At 39.2% G+C, this 19,152-nt stretch overlaps 1 protein-coding gene across 1 annotated transcript in view; it reads left to right on the top strand.

Annotated features, from left to right (window-relative positions):
- The window catches only part of CDC20B (cell division cycle 20B), a 129,654-nt gene that overhangs the window by 23,497 nt on the left and 87,005 nt on the right, over positions 1-19,152 (top strand). The window contains exon 5 of the mRNA XM_053699688.1: positions 3,937-4,056. Coding sequence (XP_053555663.1) covers positions 3,937-4,056 — 120 coding nt within the window. The remainder of the gene's footprint in view (positions 1-3,936; positions 4,057-19,152) is intronic.

The following is a 19,152-nucleotide window of genomic DNA, read 5'->3' as shown; positions in this document are numbered from 1 at the left end:
TTACACATGGTGTAGGGCTAAGTAATAAGAGTTAAATACTAATTTACATCTGGATAAATTGATTAAGTCATATTATCATCAAGTCCGGGTTGGACTAGCTGAAAAAAGCCTCCTATTAAAAATTTTGGTTAGTTTGTCAACTTTTGTGAGGACTGTAGGAACTAAATATGCCCCAATACCATGTAGCTTAATCTACTAATCCTCACATTAGGGCAAGTCCAAATCAATGAAAATTCATCCTATGCCGGCTCTCAGATTTCCCCCCAAAGTTAAACAACAATCTCCTAGAATAATGTTCCAGACCATGTGTGCACTCATACCTTCCAGGATTACACAAGTTGAGGTCCATATGCTCTATAATCTACTAGTGAAAGCGGCAGATTCATTGAACCATGAACTGTATAGCTGTCACACCGTCTGGGACAGCAGCTGTAACCATAGCATCCCCTCCAGAGCCACCATACTGGTCCTCAGTCTGTGTATAAGGGCCATGCGATCTTTTGATCCCTGCTGTGAAGAGTTCCTCTTCCAGACCACCAACACCTGGAATCACCACTGTGTCATGGTCAGCTGCAGTGTCGCCGCTCTCTGTGAACTTTCTAGGGCCACGTGAATTTTGAGTGTCTCCAGTAAGTATGGCAGGGCTCACAGTATGGTCTGGAGCTTGCAAAAGCAATTTTGAGAAAGCTTCTCTTAGCTGGTGTTAAAGGCTGCCAAAGTGGTCATCCAGTAGCCACAAGGTCTAATGTTCCCATTTATCCACTTGCTGTCTGATTTTCACAGAACAACTCAGACTATTAACCGGTAGCATAATTGCACTTAAGATAATAGTGGTTGTTGTACAAATTCAATGTAGATAGTCTCAGTCCTTAGGGAAGAAAATTGTAGTCCAACTAGCAGACATCTGTCGTCTGATTACCCTGTGAACCGGGGGGGGGGGGGGGGGTTGTCGGGATCTGTATAGTAGGCTGCCGCCTGAGATCCAACAGTCCAGATCAGACCATGAGATTCGAAATGTGACAAGCTATATATTATTTCTCTCAGTTCACTTTCAGATGTACAGATACACCATTTATATGCTTTTATGAGAAAATATTTCTAAGATATTTGGTTGGAAAATCATATTATATCTCGCAGCTCCTGATATTACAGCCTGTCATGGCTGCAGCCCGTACACGCCCCCAATGAGAATATATTTTACTACCATTTCTTAATTAGAAACATGTATATATAGATAGATATGATATAGTTTCTTAGTTAAAGGGACAGTCTAGTCAAAATTAAATATTCATGATTCAGATAGGGCATGCAATTTTAAACAATGCAGCAGCAGAAAATTGCATTGCAAATTAGCTGCATAAAAATAATGAATACATTTGTTTCCTTTGCTCTTGGTGTATTATCACATAATTATAATTTAAAATGCAGTAATGAAAAGGTGCTTTGCTCGCAAGAACGTCTTACATTCAGCAGTCACAGCATTGCAGACTGGGAAAGGCTAGGAGGCAGGGTTAAAAAAATCCATGAGAGCTAGTCACCAATCAATGTGCTTTTGACTGTTTTCTTCAAACAGTGCTTAGCTATGGCTGCACTGTGCTAAGGAAAAATTGCACAGTGCAGCCACTGCACAACAAAGGAGGGTAGGAAAATGGATTCCACCAGGCTTTTCAAGAGGTGTATTGTATATCTAAGCTACTCTTGATTTGCAAATCTTTGCAAATAGTGCTAATAAAATGATGAGAGCGTTTATGATTTTAAAACGTTTATTTTGCTCTGCAGTGTTTAATTGCTGTTATAGACTATGGGCTTGATTTATCAAGCAATGGTGGACAGGGGCGTACATATGTGCCCCTGTCTGCCGCAGCTCGCCTCTGGCGGGCTGAATTCCGCTGTCGGAATTCAGCATTGCACAAAAGCGCTATTTTGATAAAAATAATACCATACTGTGCAAAAGTCTTAGGCCACCATTAGCTTTGTTGTTTTAGCAAAGTTTTAATGACCATCCATATTTATTTTTCAGTATCTTTAGTAAGATACAAACAGAAAATATAGGAAATATGTACACAAAATATAAAAAACACACTTTTCAGAAAAAAATGGCTTCTTCAGGCAACAGTCAGTATTAAGTGTGACCTCCCTTGGCGCTAAGCTAATCTTGAACTCTTTTGAGGAGACTGTCCTGAAGTTTTCTGAAGTAATTTTCTGGTATATTTTACCAGGCTTCTTTCAGCACTTCCCAGAGTTCTTCTTTAAATTTAGGTTGTCTTTTATATATTTCTTTGTCCAGGTAATCCCATACTGTCTCTATAATATTTAGGTCTGGACTCTGTGAACGCCAATCCATGACTTTCAGTGTTTTATCAGCTGCTTTTCTCTCCAAATATGATTTCACCGCATTAGCATTGTGCTTGGGATCGTTATCATGCTGAAAAATAAAAACATTCCCAATCAGGTGCTTTCCAGAAGGAATGGCATGATGAATTAAAAACTGTCTGTACTTTTCAGCATTCATGATCCCATCAATATTGCCAACACCACTGGCAGCCCCAAACGCAGCCCAAACCAGGACAGACCCTCCACCATGTTTCACTGAAGGCCGCAAGTACTCATTCTTCCATCTTTCTCCAACTCTTTATCTATTACAAATTGTCAACGATTGGACACAGACATTTCAAACTTGAATTCTTTACTCCAAAATACTTTTTTTCACTGATCTTCATTCAAATGTTTGAGAGCTTTAGCATATCTTAGCCTTTTCACCTTGTGCCCCCTCTGAAAAAGTGGTTTCTCGGTTGCTACCCTTCCACAAAGACCATACTTGATCAAGCTTCTTCGAACTGTAGAAGGGTCAACTTGGTATCCCGATGAAGCTGCCAGATTCTGAGCCAGGTCCTGGCTAGACTTCTTCTGGTCTCTCAAATAAGATACTCTGAGAAACTTCTCATCAGATTTTGAAAGTTTTCTTGTCTTTGACCTCTCTGATTCTTCAACTTTCTTTAAAACAGCTTGAATACCACATCTTGAGTATCCAGTTTGTTTGCTGATTTCCCTTTCAGAGTGACCTTGCTGATGCAAAAGTATGATTTTATGTTAAATTCTGTGATCTTTGGCATTTTGAAAGGAATGATGTGATTGAAAGTTAGTCTTATTAGCAAGCTTCTAATGAATTAAACTCATACTACATGTGTATGTAATGCTCAAACATGTCTTGCAAAAACATGGTGTAATAGACATTTTTCACAGCAGTCATGTTGAAATGAAATAGTATGACAATATAGGTGTTAGCACTGACATTAATTAGGGTTCATTCCATTTAGGTTTATGAGAGCCAGGTTCCTGCTATTGCTCAAGTGTAAGGGTAGGTCACACTAAATACTTGCCACTTTAGCCTATAGAGGCTGTTTTTCTGATTTGTTTCTGTTTTTTAATATTGCATACAAATATCCTGTATTTTATGGTTGTATTCTAATAAATAGACTGAGAAATAATTATATATGGTCATTATACCATTGCCAAAACAACAAATCTAATAGTGGCCTAACACGTTTGCACAGTACTGTATATTTAGCCTATCTAAAAAGAAAATACCATTTTAAATATCAAAATAAATAATGAAGCAAATACACCTGTATCAGTTAAACCCTTCTTGTTTAATAAAAACTGCAATAATAAAAGGGATACAATGTAACAATACCAGTGTAATAAAAACTGTGATAATAAACTCTGATTGGCTAAGAGGCACTTCATACTACTGCTCATTGGCTTCCTGCTGTTAATGCTTATTGGCTGATTAGTACTTCCTGCTTTTGCTCATTGTGTCCATTTTCTTTGTTCATTAATGTGTTATTTTCTCAATAATCCATTATTATTGCTACAAATAAGTACGAAATTGCTGATAAATAAATAATTAAATATTTGCTATATCCTGATATTTAGGTTGCCAAGAAACTAAACAGAAAAGAACAGTCGGTCGGACATATGTGGAAGATAACTATTATTGTAGCAGTTTAAAACCCGAAGTAAAACTTCACCTTACCGGCCTTCACAACGATTATTGTAAGTTATCACACAGACTACACAAGTTTATTTTACTGAAATACATTTAAAGGGACAATAAGCTATATCTCTTCCTGCAATGCTTCTTACTGCGTGAATAGAAATGGAACTTGTATTTCAGCACCCATCCAAGGGTTCTCTTAGGTGTTGAGCTGAAAGCCCCTCTTCCAGAGACTTTTTATTTTGCTTCTTTACATGCAGGGAGGCTTACAGCTAATTGGACGGCAACCACCTGCCCTATAGACTGTAATGGAAGCATCAGCATACATAGTTATGTAGAGAGAGAGCACAATTGCTGGCTGTAGCTGACTATGCAGCAAGTATCACAATCCCATTACAGTTTATAGACCAGGCAGCACATGCATTTGAGGGCAAACAAAGTTGTACTGAAATATAACTTACACTTCTATTCACGCTGTAAGAAGTGGACATTGGTTTCTAAAATCATGCAATGCTATAAAACCATTGCAGGAAAAGATATAGTTTACTGCCGCTTTAATGTGCCTTTAAATGATTATGCATACGAAGTACAGTTTAAACATACTTACTTAAAAGAACAGTAAAGTCAAAATTAAAATGTCATGGTTAAGATAACATGCAATTTTAAACAACTTTCCAATTTACTTCTACTATTGAATTTGCTTTGTTCTTTTGGTATCTGTGTTGAAAAGCATTCTGTGTAGAGTCGGGAGCAGCAATGCACTACAGGGATCTAGCTTCTGATTGGTGGCCACACATATATGCCTCCTTGTCATTGGCTCACTTGATATGTTCAGCTTGCTCCTAGTAGTGCATTGCAACTCCTTCAATAAAGGATACAAGGAAAATGAATAAAATTGGATAATAGAACTTAAATGGAAAGTGGTTTAAAATAGGATGTTCTGTCTGAATCATGAAAGAAATTTTTTGAACATTATGTCCCTTTAAGTATTAATTGCTCATTGGTTGATAATGACATCTCTCACATGACACCACTAGCATTAAAGTAAAACAAATTCTTGATTTTTTCTTAGAACTTCTCAGCACATTGTTTTTTGTTTTTTTTAAAAAAAAAAAAGATTTTTAAATACTTTTTCCATGCTACAAAGAGAACACATTATTTCAATATTCCTTTAATATGTATTTAATGTTTACTAAGTTACTGTTCCAATGCTATTAAACACTTCTAGGCTAATATTACCAGGCGGCGGCTGATTATTGAAATAGGATGGGGACTCATAGAGTTTCATTAAATCTTGTATTGTCTGGAGCAAAGGGAATATACTGGCTGAGCTAAAACACTATCGCCTAGATTACGAGTCTTGCGTTAGCCTTAAAAAGCAACGTTGAGAGGTCCCAATGCTGCTTTTTAACCCCCGCTAGTATTACGAGTCTGGCAGGTACAGGTGTACCGCTCACTTTTTTTCTGCGACTCGAGCATACCGCAAATTCACTTACGTCAATTGCGTATCCTATCTTTTCAATGGGATTTGCCTAATGCCAGTATTACGAGTCTTGGAAAAAGTGAGCGGTACACCCTCTCCTGTCAATACTCCTACTGCATTTAAAAGTCAGTAGTTAAGAGTTTTATGGGCTAACGCTGTAACATAAAACTCTTAACTAAAGTGCTAAAAAGTACACTAACACCCATAAACTACCTATTAACCCCTAAACCGAGGCCCCCCCGCACATTGCAAACACTTATATAAATTTTTTAACACCTAATCTGCCGACCGGACATCGCAGCCACTGTAATAAATATATTAACCCCTAAACCGCCGCACTCCCACCTTGCAAACACTAGTTAAATTTTATTAACCCCTAATCTGCCGCCCCAATGTCACCGCCACTATAATAAAGTTATTAACCCCTAAATCTAAGTCTAACCCTAACACCCCCTAACTTAAATATAATTTAAATAAATCTAAATAAAATAACTACAATTAAATAAATTATTCCTATTTAAAACTAAATACTTACCTATAAAATAAACCCTAAGCTAGCTACAATATAACTAATAATTACATTGTAGCTATCTCAGGGTTTATTTTTATTTTACAGGCAAGTTTGTATTGATTTTAATTAGGTACAATAGTTATTAAATAGTTATTAACTATTTAATATCTTCCTAGTTAAAATAAGTACAAATTTACCTGTAAAATAAACCCTAACCTAAGTTACAATTACACCTAACACTACACTATAATTATATTAATTCCCTAAACTAACTACAATTAATTACAATTAAAATAAATAAACTAAAGTACGAAAAAAAAACCCCCACTAAATTACAGAAAATAATAAAATAATTACAAGTTTTTTAAACTAATTACACCTAATCTAATCCCCCTAATAAAATAAATAAGACCGCCAAAATAAAAGAAAACTCTTACCCTATACTAAATTACAAATAGCCCTTAAAAGGGCCTTTTGCGGGGCATTGCCCCAAAGTAATCAGGATTGAGCTCGCATTCTATTGGCTGTTCCAATCAGCCAATAAAATTCAAGATCAATCCTATTGGCTGATTGGATCAGCCAATAGGATTGAAGTTCAATCCTATTGGCTGATTGCATCAGCCAATAGGATTTTTTCTACCTTAATTCCGATTGGCTGCTAGAATTCTATCAGCCAATCGGAATTGAAGGGACGCCATCTTGGATTACGTCACTTAAAGGTACCGTCATTTAGTGTTAGTCGTCGGATGGAAGAGGATGCTCCGCGTCGGATGGCTTGAAGATGGACCCGCTCCTCTCCGGATGGATGAAGATAGAAGATGCCGCCTGGATGAAGACTTCTGCCCATCTGGAGGTCCACTTCTGCCTGGATCGGATGAAGACTTCTGGCCGTCTGGAGGACCACTTCTGCCCGGTTGGGTGAAGACGTCTCAAGGTAGGGTGATCTTTAAGGGGTTAGTGTTAGGTTTTATTAAGGGGGGATTGGGTGGGTTTTAGAGTAGGGTTGGGTGTGTGGGTGGTGGGTTGTAATGTTGGGGGGGGGTATTGCATTTTTTTTACAGGTAAAAGAGCTGATTACTTTGGGGCAATGCCCCGCAAAAGGCCCTTTTAAGGGCTATTTGTTATTTAGTATAGGGTAGGGATTTTTTTATTTGGGGGGCTCTTTTATTTTATTAGGGGGATTAGATTAGGTGTAATTAGTTTTAAAAACTTCTAATTATTTTATTATTTTCTGTAATTTAGTGGTTTTTTTTCCCGTACTTTAGTTTATTTAATTTAATTGTAATTAATTGTAGTTAGTTTAGGGAATTAATTTAATTGTAGTGTAGTGTTAGGTGTAATTGTAACTTAGGTTAGGGTTTATTTTACAGGTAAATTTGTACTTAGCTTAACTAGGAAGTTATAAAATAGTTAATAACTATTTAATAACTATTGTACCTAGTTAAAATAAATACAAAGTTGCCTGTAAAATAAAAATAAACCCTGAGATAGCTACAATGTAACTATTAGTTATATTGTAGCTAGCTTTGGGTTTATTTTATAGGTAAGTATTTAGTTTTAAATAGGAATTATTTAGTTAATTAAAGTTATTTTATTTAGATGTATTTAAATTATATTTAAGTTAGGGAGGGATAGGGTTAGGGTTAGACTTAGATTTAGGGGTTAATATATTTATTATTGTGGCGGCGACGTTGGAGGCAGCAGATTAGGGGTTAATAAGTGTAGTTAGGTGGTGGCGACATTTGGGGCGGCAGATTAGGGGTTAATAAATATAATGTAGGGTTCAGCGATGTTGGGGGCAGCAGATTAGGGGTTCATAAGTATAATGTAGGTGGCAACGGTGTCCGGAGCGGCAGATTAGGGGTTAATAATATAATGCAGGTGGCGACGATGTCGGGAATGGCAGATTAGGGGTTAATAAGTGTAAGATTAGGGGTGTTTAGACTCGGGGTTCATGTTAGGGTGTTAGGTGTAGACATAAAATGTATTTCCCCATAGGAATCAATGGGGCTGTGTTAGGAGCTGAACGCTGCTTTTTTGCAGGTGTTAGGTTTTTTTTCAGCGGAATCTGCCTCATTGATTCCTATAGGGAAATCGTGCACAAGCATGTTTAGCCAGCTCACCGCTACCGTAAGCAACGCTGGTATTGAGGTGAGATGTGGAGCTAAATTTTGCTCTCCGTTCACTTTTTTGCGTCTAACACCGGGTTTGTAAAAACCCGTAATACCAGCGTTGTTTGTAGGTGAGCATAAACTAAGTGTTAGCACCTTACCGACAAAAACTCGTAATCTAGCCGTATAACTTGCAAGAGATGATAACACTAATATTACAATAGACAAGCTAATAAGAGCCGGTATAAGGACATAATTGCATTCTCTTGTTTAAGGCCACATTACATTAGATAGTTATTTTTTATAAGGCTGCAATAATAACTCCTCAGCAATGTGATAGCTCCTTCCAGGTGGACATAATGTCCCATCATAAGATATCTGACAATAGCCATAAACATAAAAGCCCCTTTTGATGGAATAGGTACTTGGTATCTACGTTATACAGTTGTGTCACTATAATAAGGGTATCTTGTAATACCCTAAGGCTCTTCACTGCCCTAACAACACTGGCCCACAAAATAACCCTTACTAGGACTCTCCTCCACCATACTGTCCTCTACCTCACTGCCTGTCCTGCAATTTTACCATGAATGTCCCAGTAACCCCCAGCACTGTATACTATCATTACTTGCTCCAGCTTTGCAAAAGAAGCTAACCTTGACTGCACCAGCCTCTATTGCTGCAAGGTTACTCTAACTGCACCATCTGCTCCATTACAAATTTACCTTAACCACACCTCCACCTCAAGTTAACCCTAACTGCACCTAACTCTCAACTGACTTTACCTACCTACCACAATACCACTTATTTCAGATCCCTCCTTATCCATACACCCTATTTGTGAGCTTGCCCACTGCCTTACTTGTAACTGCTTTACTTGTACCCTCTAGCACTCAAGGTACCACCATACATAAAGCCCCAGTGCAACTACCCCTTAGGAAGGGAAACCCAGTACATGATGACCCAAGCTCAATTTCCAGGTTTAGGCCTTGTCTGATTTTCATTTTTTTTAACTTATCAAAATTAAGTGGGAGGGCTCTGTATCAGAAATTGTCAGGGTTTTTTCCCTGTTTTGTTTGCTATTTGCTGCTGGCAGACATTTTACTTACCTCTCTTGCTGACTCTGGTGCATACTGTGTGGTGCTGCTCATTTCCTGCACTTCCTTTTATGGCCAGACTGGTGTATATCATCCGTGTGAGACAGGATCCAGTCTCAGAATTGTGATGTAATCACTTATTATTTAAAGGGCCTCTGTTCCGTATGCTTTGCCCTTGCGTTGTCTCAGACCTGTTTGTGAGAGCTCCTGTGTATTACCTGGCTGTCTAACGTCCCTCCTGGTTCCTGATCCCTGGCTTGTTCCTGATTCTGGCTCGTCTGACTACTCGCTTTGGCTCCTGACTCGGCTCGTCTGACTACCAGCTCTGGTTTTGATTCCTGGCTTGTTATTTGACTTGTGGACTTTTTATTATTTTTTGCTATTAATAAATGTGTGATTATTTTTGCACTTCTCGTCTCAGTCTGATTCCTGGCACCCTGACATTACACAAGGGCCATGAATCCTGATGGTGCTAATAATCCACCTTTACCTGCTATAATTTCCAGGATGGATGAACAGGAGCACCGCTTGGATCAATTTGCACTAGCCCTGCAAACCCTGCTGACTCACACTGCACATTTGGACGAAAGTGTCCCGCAAGTTATGGCTGCTCCTGTTTCCGCTGCTGCACCTAGTCCTACCAGGAGCATGTCCGGTTCTGCACCTCTACCTCAGCATTATGGAGGCGATCCTAATAAGTGCAGAGGGTTTTTGAGGTGGGCATTTACTTTGAGATGTTACCTCAGGCGTTTCCCTCTGACAGAGCTAAGGTGGGATTTCTCATCTTGTTACTCTATGACACAGCTCTTGCCTGGGCTAATCCCTTGTGGGAGACTAATAAACCTGTGATTTCAAATTACCCTGAATTTGTGGCCTCCTTTCGAAGGGTATTTGATGTTCCGGTTCCCTCCTCTTCTGCTGCTAAATGACTCATGTCCATTCAGCAAGGTACAAGATCTGTTGCTCAGTATGCCATTGAGTTCTGTACGCTTGCCGCAGAGGTAAGTTGGAACAATGAAGCCCTTGTTGCCTCCTTTTTTCATGGGCTGTCTGATGCGATTAAATACAAAGTTGCTGCCAGAGACTTACCAGAAGATCTTGAGACATTGGTGTCTTTTTTTATCCTAATTGACATCAGACTAAGTGAGAGGCCCTCTTTCAAGGATCGTTTGCGGAAGCCTCCTGTTCCGTTGTCTCCTACGTTTTAGTTCCCACCCATGCTTCCCTCTCCTCCCATGCCTCCTGGTCCCGAATCACCAGGTACTGCTGAGCCGATGCAGTTGGGATTCACGCGTCTCTCCGCGGCGGAGAGGGTCTTTAGGAGGAGGGAGGGGCTCTGCCTCTATTGTGTGTTACAGGGTCACCTTTTTGAATTCTTGTCCTACATGGCCGGGAAACGCTCACACCTAAGGTCCTGTCGAGGGCAGACCTTTGGTGGTTTATCCTTGTCCCCGGAACCGCTAAAGGAGAAACCTTTGGTCACGGTTGTCCTTTCCTGGGTGGACTCCTCCATAGTCACCCTGGCTCTTGTTGACGGTGGTGCAGGCTATTTCATTGACAGTGCTTTTGTATCAAAGCACTCCATTCCTGTTTTGCCTCAGTCCGTTCCACTTGCTATTGAGGCCATTGATGGCAGGCCCCTTCAGCCCGCACTCGTTACTCACGAAACTGCTCCGTTATCCATGGCTGTTGGGGCTCTCCATTTTGAAACCCTCCAGTTCCAGGTGATAAACTCTCCGCATTTTCCGGTTGTTCTGAGTTATCCCTGGCTCCAAAAGCACAATTAACAGGGGAGAGACAGAAAAGACAGGGGCTTAAATAGCACTCATCCTTACTGATTATTGAATATAAAACTTAAATACTTTAATGTTAAAAGTTAAAAATAGGGTAGAACATCCCTAATAATTCCTAAACCCACTACCATAGAAACAAAAAGCAAAAACAAACACCAAACCGACAGTCACTTTTCTGTTTCCTGGCCGATAACAGGAAACGTCGGTATCAGGTGGCTGAAGTGACTGTACAGTGTTGGAGTAAAGTAATAAAAACAAACGCGTTTCGGCTAATATATAGCCTTTATCAATGCTATACTTTACAGTGTCAAATCGTTTAAGCCGAAGCTCAAGCGTGTATGGCCTTATATACCGGTCTATAGCTTCACAAACCGCGAATCCAAAGTGTCAAGAGGGAAACGCCTACATATTGTCCAATCGTAGTGTGAGGCCAGAAACACCCTCCATTTTGACTACTGTGTATGGCTGAGGAGTGTGACTTCCGCCATAACCTACACGCTCATTGGGTGACTAAAAAGAACTAACACAAATGCCCGATTGTATGGTACCAATGTTGCGATCATATTGTCCAGTCAGGGAAACAAAAAATATGCTTTCAAACACGATCGATTTTCTGTAAAGCATCACTATATGACACCACTATATCATGTGAATGAATTTGTCACGATCGTGATAAGCATAACAGTACACTGATGCGAACGTCTTAAAAACAACCAAGTTACACCCGGTTCCAAATGAACACACTATAAGTTTATCGGATACAAGAATATACCAATTATAGTTATTAATATAGTTCTTGAGTACCGTATATCGTAATCAGTGCGACTTAGTATTTTATTTATAAATTTCAATTGGGTTTCAGGTTAGATGGTAAGTATTAAGACTATGATCTAATGAATAAGCAGCAGTGTCAGTGTGTAACATTAAAACTTTGTTATGATTGACATTTCTCCACCAAAAACACAGTATGATTCATACTTGTAACAGTAATGCAGAAGAATGTGCACAACCCTTTATCCTCGTATCCATATAAGTAGTATTGGTAAATTTGTGAGGATATTAAAATTATTAAGTTCACATCCAAATAGGACTGCATCTGTATGTGTAAGGATATTTAGATATATGTATATTGTGATCATAAATTCAATAATTTAAAGTATGTAAGGTATGTTACAGCTGACATATGCTTAATATAATGCCATTATGGGTCATGTCATTAAGACACGAGCATAACCATAATGGACTAGGTTACCATATATTAAAAGGGCATAAGGTTGCCTAAGAGTCATCCAATTAGATATACACCCAGTAATTATTATACTCATTCATGCCATTGGGCATGACGGTATTCAGATTAAAAACCCACTTAGTTTCCATCTGTAATAATTTGTTCTCAGTACTTCCCCCTCTTATTCCAGGCTTAAGTCTTTCCAAACCCCAACATTTTAAAGCATTGGTTTTCCCATTGTGGGCATGTAGAAAGTGTCTTGCGACACTTGTGATTTGTTTATGTTTATCCACATCCCTCTGGGCAGTCCTTATATTACTGAGATGTTCTGTAATACGTGTTCCCATACTCCTTGTTGTCATACCAACATAGTATAAATTACAGCTGCAAGAGATACAGTAGATGACATTAGTGCTCTGGCAGTTAATACGTTGTCTAATTTTACACGTATTTCCAAATCTATCCACTATTGTTTGTTTTTTAACCATATGCTGGCATATTGAACAATGCCCACACGCGATAGAACCTTCATAAATAGGTGATTTATTAGCATTTCTGTCATAATGGCTTGTTATAAGCGTATCCCTGATATTGTTTGCTCGCCTATATGTTAATAGAGGTCTATCTGGTAGCAATGGTTTCAATAGTTCGTCTCTGGTAAGGACATGCCAATGTTGTTGTAAAATGTTGGTAATTTTATCACTTTGTGTGGAATATGTAGTGATACATCGCAGGGGAGTATTATTCTCTTTAAATTTAGGAGTTAATAACTCTCTCCTATCCTTTCGCAGTGCTCTGTTATAGGCTTTAGCCAATGATTTTCTAGAGTAGCCTCTTTCAAGTAGTCTTTTTCTTAGATCGTGTGCAGCTTTTTTGAAACTGTCTAATGTACTACAATTTCTACGCAGGCGAGTATATTCCCCCATGGGTAACCCTTTAATTGTTGCAGGATGATGGTAACTGCTTGCATGTAGTATATTGTTAGTAGACGTGGGCTTTCTGTATGCATTAGTTTCAATTGAGCTGCCTTTCTTGTGGATAGTAAGATCTAGAAATTCTACTTTAGATTTTTGTATGGTAGATGTTAAAAATAATCCAAATGGATTATCGTTAAGGATATCAATGAAATCTGTGAGGAGGTTCTCAGGGCCATTCCATATAAATAGAATGTCATCTATATATCTGGACCAGTGGGAGACATATTGAGTAAAGTGTTTTAGGTTTTCATTAAACACTACTGTTTCCTCCCACCAGCCCAGATATATATTCGCATATGTGGGGGCACATGAGGTGCCCATGGCAGTCCCACAGATCTGCAGATAGAATTTATCATCGAATACGAAGAAGTTGTGGGTTAATATAAATTCTATCATATTTAGCAGAAATTCTTTAACCTCCTCACTCATACTGGTGTTTTTGTTTAGATAGTATGAAACCGCTTTACACCCCCAGTGTGTTTTTATACTGGTGTAGAGTGATTCTACATCGCATGACACTAATACAGAGTTAGTCTCAATACTGATCTCATTGATTTTGTTAAGTAGATGCATTGTGTCTCGTGTATAAGATGGTAATGAGTCTACAATGTATCTTAAACGTGCATCTACATCTTTGCTTGCTTTTTCTGTAAGGGAGCCGATCCCAGACACTATCGGCCTTCCTGGTGGCTTGTGTATGTCTTTATGTATTTTCGGCAGCAAATATAATGTGGCTGTTTTTGGTTCTTTGACTTCTAGAAATTTGTATTCCTTTTGATCTATAATCCCATTAGTAAAGCCTGAATGAATAAGTGTATTATAACTATTCAAAAACATATCTGTAGGATTACACAGAAGTGCCTTATAATTTGAAGGGTTATTTAGCTGGCGTGATGCTTCCTCACGATACATAGTATCTGGCCAAATAACAATATTACCTCCCTTGTCACTATTTTTTATTTGTATTCCTTTCATATTTTTGAGTTGTTTTAGTGCCAAACATTCTCCCTTTGTCAAGTTGTGATTGGTACCTCCATCATTACCTTGTATTTCTAGGATGTCTTGGCATACTAAATTGAGAAAGGTTAATGTATTATGTGACGTAGTGTTAGGGGGTACAAATTTTGATTTTGCTTTGAGAATTTTACGCCAGCTACTATTATCTTCTTCAGAGGTAGTGCTAATGGTTTGATCTAAAAGGGCAATTAAATCATTGATAGCCGTTTGATCACTAGCATTTAGGGAGTTGGATTCAGAGTTACTAAAGTATTTCTTCAATAGAATTTTGCGAGTGAAAAGGTGTATATCTTTAATGGCTTCGAATTTGTTGAATTTAGGTGTGGGTATAAACGACAGGCCTCTTTTTAGGACGGATATCTGATCATTAGTAAGAGTTAAATTAGAAAGATTAATAATATTGAGTTCAGGACTATCTACTTCTTCTTGTGTTGTGGTTTGTAATTGAACCTGACTTGTCTCCTGGTTCTGGGTTTTGTGCTTGCGGCCCCTTCGTGTTCTACGCCTAAAGGGATGTTTGTATTGTTCACTTTATGAGGTACAATTCTATTTTTCAAGATAGTTTTTGGTAGATTCTCACCATCAGAAACTTCAGCATCAGTACTATCTCCTTCCTTATCTGAATTGTCTATATCTAGACTGGCTGTTTTGTTCTGACCCCATGTATATATTGTGTCTGAGGAATAGTCATTGAGGTCCCTGTCAATTTTGCGTTCTTTCCTTTCAGAGATATACCGTGCAAATTTCTCAACCTCTCCCTTAGTTTTATTATATGACTTTTGAAATTCCTCATTACATTCATATTGTTTGAGTTCATCACATAGTTTAGATATGCCCTCATTAATCTCATTTAGTTTGTCTAATTCATGTTCTGTTAAATATCCCATCAGTTTGAGTGAGCATTCAGTTAGTGCACTTTCCCATTTTAATTTGAATTCAGGTTTATAGTCACTAAAAGACGGAAATAATTTTAATCTTAGACCTCTAGGAATGACATTGTTGTCTTTATAGAAATTGTACATTCCTATGTTCCACTGTTTTTTAATTTGTTTCCTTCTAAATTTCTTTAGATCTTTTAATGAATCAAAGCATTCCATAATATTATTATTTTCAATGGTACTTTTGTTTTTTAACTCAGCAGTAAGATTAGTTATATCATTAGTCCATTGGAGCATTTCTGCTCCTAAATCAAAAGAGGCCATAGTTGGGAATTAAAATGTGTGTGCTCAAGTTCAAAAGAAAAATGTGAGTGCAATTCTCACATTAATATACAATAGTTTAGAGAAAATGTAAACTGGCACTACACACGTATGCTAAGTAAGGAAAAAGAATCTGTGAAACAGATTCCGGTGCTGTCCCTTAAATTAATATTAACAGGGGAGAGACAGAAAAGACAGGGGCTTAAATAGCACTCATCCTTACTGATTATTGAATATAAAACTTAAATACTTTAATGTTAAAAGTTAAAAATAGGGTAGAACATCCCTAATAATTCCTAAACCCACTACCATAGAAACAAAAAGCAAAAACAAACACCAAACCGACAGTCACTTTTCTGTTTCCTGGCCGATAACAGGAAACGTCGGCATCAGGTGGCTGAAGTGACTGTACAGTGTTGGAGTAAAGTAATAAAAACAAACGCGTTTCGGCTAATATATAGCCTTTATCAATGCTATACTTTACAGTGTCAAATCGTTTAAGCCGAAGCTCAAGCGTGTATGGCCTTATATACCGGTCTATAGCTTCACAAACCGCCAATCCAAAGTGTCAAGAGGGAAACGCCTACATATTGTCCAATCGTAGTGTGAGGCCAGAAACACCCTCCATTTTGACTACTGTGTATGGCTGAGGAGTGTGACTTCCGCCATAACCTACACGCTCATTGGGTGACTAAAAAGAACTAACACAAATGCCCGATTGTATGGTACCAATGTTGCGATCATATTGTCCAGTCAGGGAAACAAAAAATATGCTTTCAAACACGATCGATTTTCTGTAAAGCATCACTATATGACACCACTATATCATGTGAATGAATTTGTCACGATCGTGATAAGCATAACAGTACACTGATGCGAACGTCTTAAAAACAACCAAGTTACACCCGGTTCCAAATGAACACACTATAAGTTTATCGGATACAAGAATATACCAATTATAGTTATTAATATAGTTCTTGAGTACCGTATATCGTAATCAGTGCGACTTAGTATTTTATTTATAAATTTCAATTGGGTTTCAGGTTAGATGGTAAGTATTAAGACTATGATCTAATGAATAAGCAGCAGCAAATTAAGTGGGAGGGCTCTGTATCAGAAATTGTCAGGGTTTTTTCCCTGTTTTGTTTGCTATTTGCTGCTGGCAGACATTTTACTTACCTCTCTTGCTGACTCTGGTGCATACTGTGTGGTGCTGCTCATTTCCTGCACTTCCTTTTATGGCCAGACTGGTGTACATCATCCGTGTGAGACAGGATCCAGTCTCAGAATTGTGATGTAATCACTTATTATTTAAAGGGCCTCTGTTCCGTATGCTTTGCCCTTGCGTTGTCTCAGACCTGTTTGTGAGAGCTCCTGTGTATTACCTGGCTGTCTAACGTCCCTCCTGGTTCCTGATCCCTGGCTTGTTCCTGATTCTGGCTCGTCTGACTACTCGCTTTGGCTCCTGACTCGGCTCGTCTGACTACCAGCTCTGGTTTTGATTCCTGGCTTGTTATTTGACTTGTGGACTTTTTATTATTTTTTGCTATTAATAAATGTGTGATTATTTTTGCACTTCTCGTCTCAGTCTGATTCCTGGCACCCTGACATTACACAAGGGCCATGAATCCTGATGGTGCTAATAATCCACCTTTACCTGCTATAATTTCCAGGATGGATGAACAGGAGCACCGCTTGGATCAATTTGCACTAGCCCTGCAAACCCTGCTGACTCACACTGCACATTTGGACGAAAGTGTCCCGCAAGTTATGGCTGCTCCTGTTTCCGCTGCTGCACCTAGTCCTACCAGGAGCATGTCCGGTTCTGCACCTCTACCTCAGCATTATGGAGGCGATCCTAATAAGTGCAGAGGGTTTTTGAGGTGGGCATTTACTTTGAGATGTTACCTCAGGCGTTTCCCTCTGACAGAGCTAAGGTGGGATTTCTCATCTTGTTACTCTATGACACAGCTCTTGCCTGGGCTAATCCCTTGTGGGAGACTAATAAACCTGTGATTTCAAATTACCCTGAATTTGTGGCCTCCTTTCGAAGGGTATTTGATGTTCCGGTTCCCTCCTCTTCTGCTGCTAAATGACTCATGTCCATTCAGCAAGGTACAAGATCTGTTGCTCAGTATGCCATTGAGTTCTGTACGCTTGCCGCAGAGGTAAGTTGGAACAATGAAGCCCTTGTTGCCTCCTTTTTTCATGGGCTGTCTGATGCGATTAAATACAAAGTTGCTGCCAGAGACTTACCAGAAGATCTTGAGACATTGGTGTCTTTTTTTATCCTAATTGACATCAGACTAAGTGAGAGGCCCTCTTTCAAGGATCGTTTGCGGAAGCCTCCTGTTCCGTTGTCTCCTACGTTTTAGTTCCCACCCATGCTTCCCTCTCCTCCCATGCCTCCTGGTCCCGAATCACCAGGTACTGCTGAGCCGATGCAGTTGGGATTCACGCGTCTCTCCGCGGCGGAGAGGGTCTTTAGGAGGAGGGAGGGGCTCTGCCTCTATTGTGTGTTACAGGGTCACCTTTTTGAATTCTTGTCCTACATGGCCGGGAAACGCTCACACCTAAGGTCCTGTCGAGGGCAGACCTTTGGTGGTTTATCCTTGTCCCCGGAACCGCTAAAGGAGAAACCTTTGGTCACGGTTGTCCTTTCCTGGGTGGACTCCTCCATAGTCACCCTGGCTCTTGTTGACGGTGGTGCAGGCTATTTCATTGACAGTGCTTTTGTATCAAAGCACTCCATTCCTGTTTTGCCTCAGTCCGTTCCACTTGCTATTGAGGCCATTGATGGCAGGCCCCTTCAGCCCGCACTCGTTACTCACGAAACTGCTCCGTTATCCATGGCTGTTGGGGCTCTCCATTTTGAAACCCTCCAGTTCCAGGTGATAAACTCTCCGCATTTTCCGGTTGTTCTGAGTTATCCCTGGCTCCAAAAGCACAATTAACAGGGGAGAGACAGAAAAGACAGGGGCTTAAATAGCACTCATCCTTACTGATTATTGAATATAAAACTTAAATACTTTAATGTTAAAAGTTAAAAATAGGGTAGAACATCCCTAATAATTCCTAAACCCACTACCATAGAAACAAAAAGCAAAAACAAACACCAAACCGACAGTCACTTTTCTGTTTCCTGGCCGATAACAGGAAACGTCGGTATCAGGTGGCTGAAGTGACTGTACAGTGTTGGAGTAAAGTAATAAAAAACAAACGCGTTTCGGCTAATATATAGCCTTTATCAATGCTATACTTTACAGTGTCAAATCGTTTAAGCCGAAGCTCAAGCGTGTATGGCCTTATATACCGGTCTATAGCTTCACAAACCGCGAATCCAAAGTGTCAAGAGGGAAACGCCTACATATTGTCCAATCGTAGTGTGAGGCCAGAAACACCCTCCATTTTGACTACTGTGTATGGCTGAGGAGTGTGACTTCCGCCATAACCTACACGCTCATTGGGTGACTAAAAAGAACTAACACAAATGCCCGATTGTATGGTACCAATGTTGCGATCATATTGTCCAGTCAGGGAAACAAAAAATATGCTTTCAAACACGATCGATTTTCTGTAAAGCATCACTATATGACACCACTATATCATGTGAATGAATTTGTCACGATCGTGATAAGCATAACAGTACACTGATGCGAACGTCTTAAAAACAACCAAGTTACACCCGGTTCCAAATGAACACACTATAAGTTTATCGGATACAAGAATATACCAATTA

This window comes from Bombina bombina, chromosome 2 (genome assembly GCF_027579735.1).
Source record: "Bombina bombina isolate aBomBom1 chromosome 2, aBomBom1.pri, whole genome shotgun sequence".
NCBI classification, from domain to species: Eukaryota; Metazoa; Chordata; class Amphibia; order Anura; family Bombinatoridae; genus Bombina; species Bombina bombina.
Note: the sequence above shows the minus strand (reverse complement) of the source record. Positions and strands in the feature narration are given on the sequence as shown.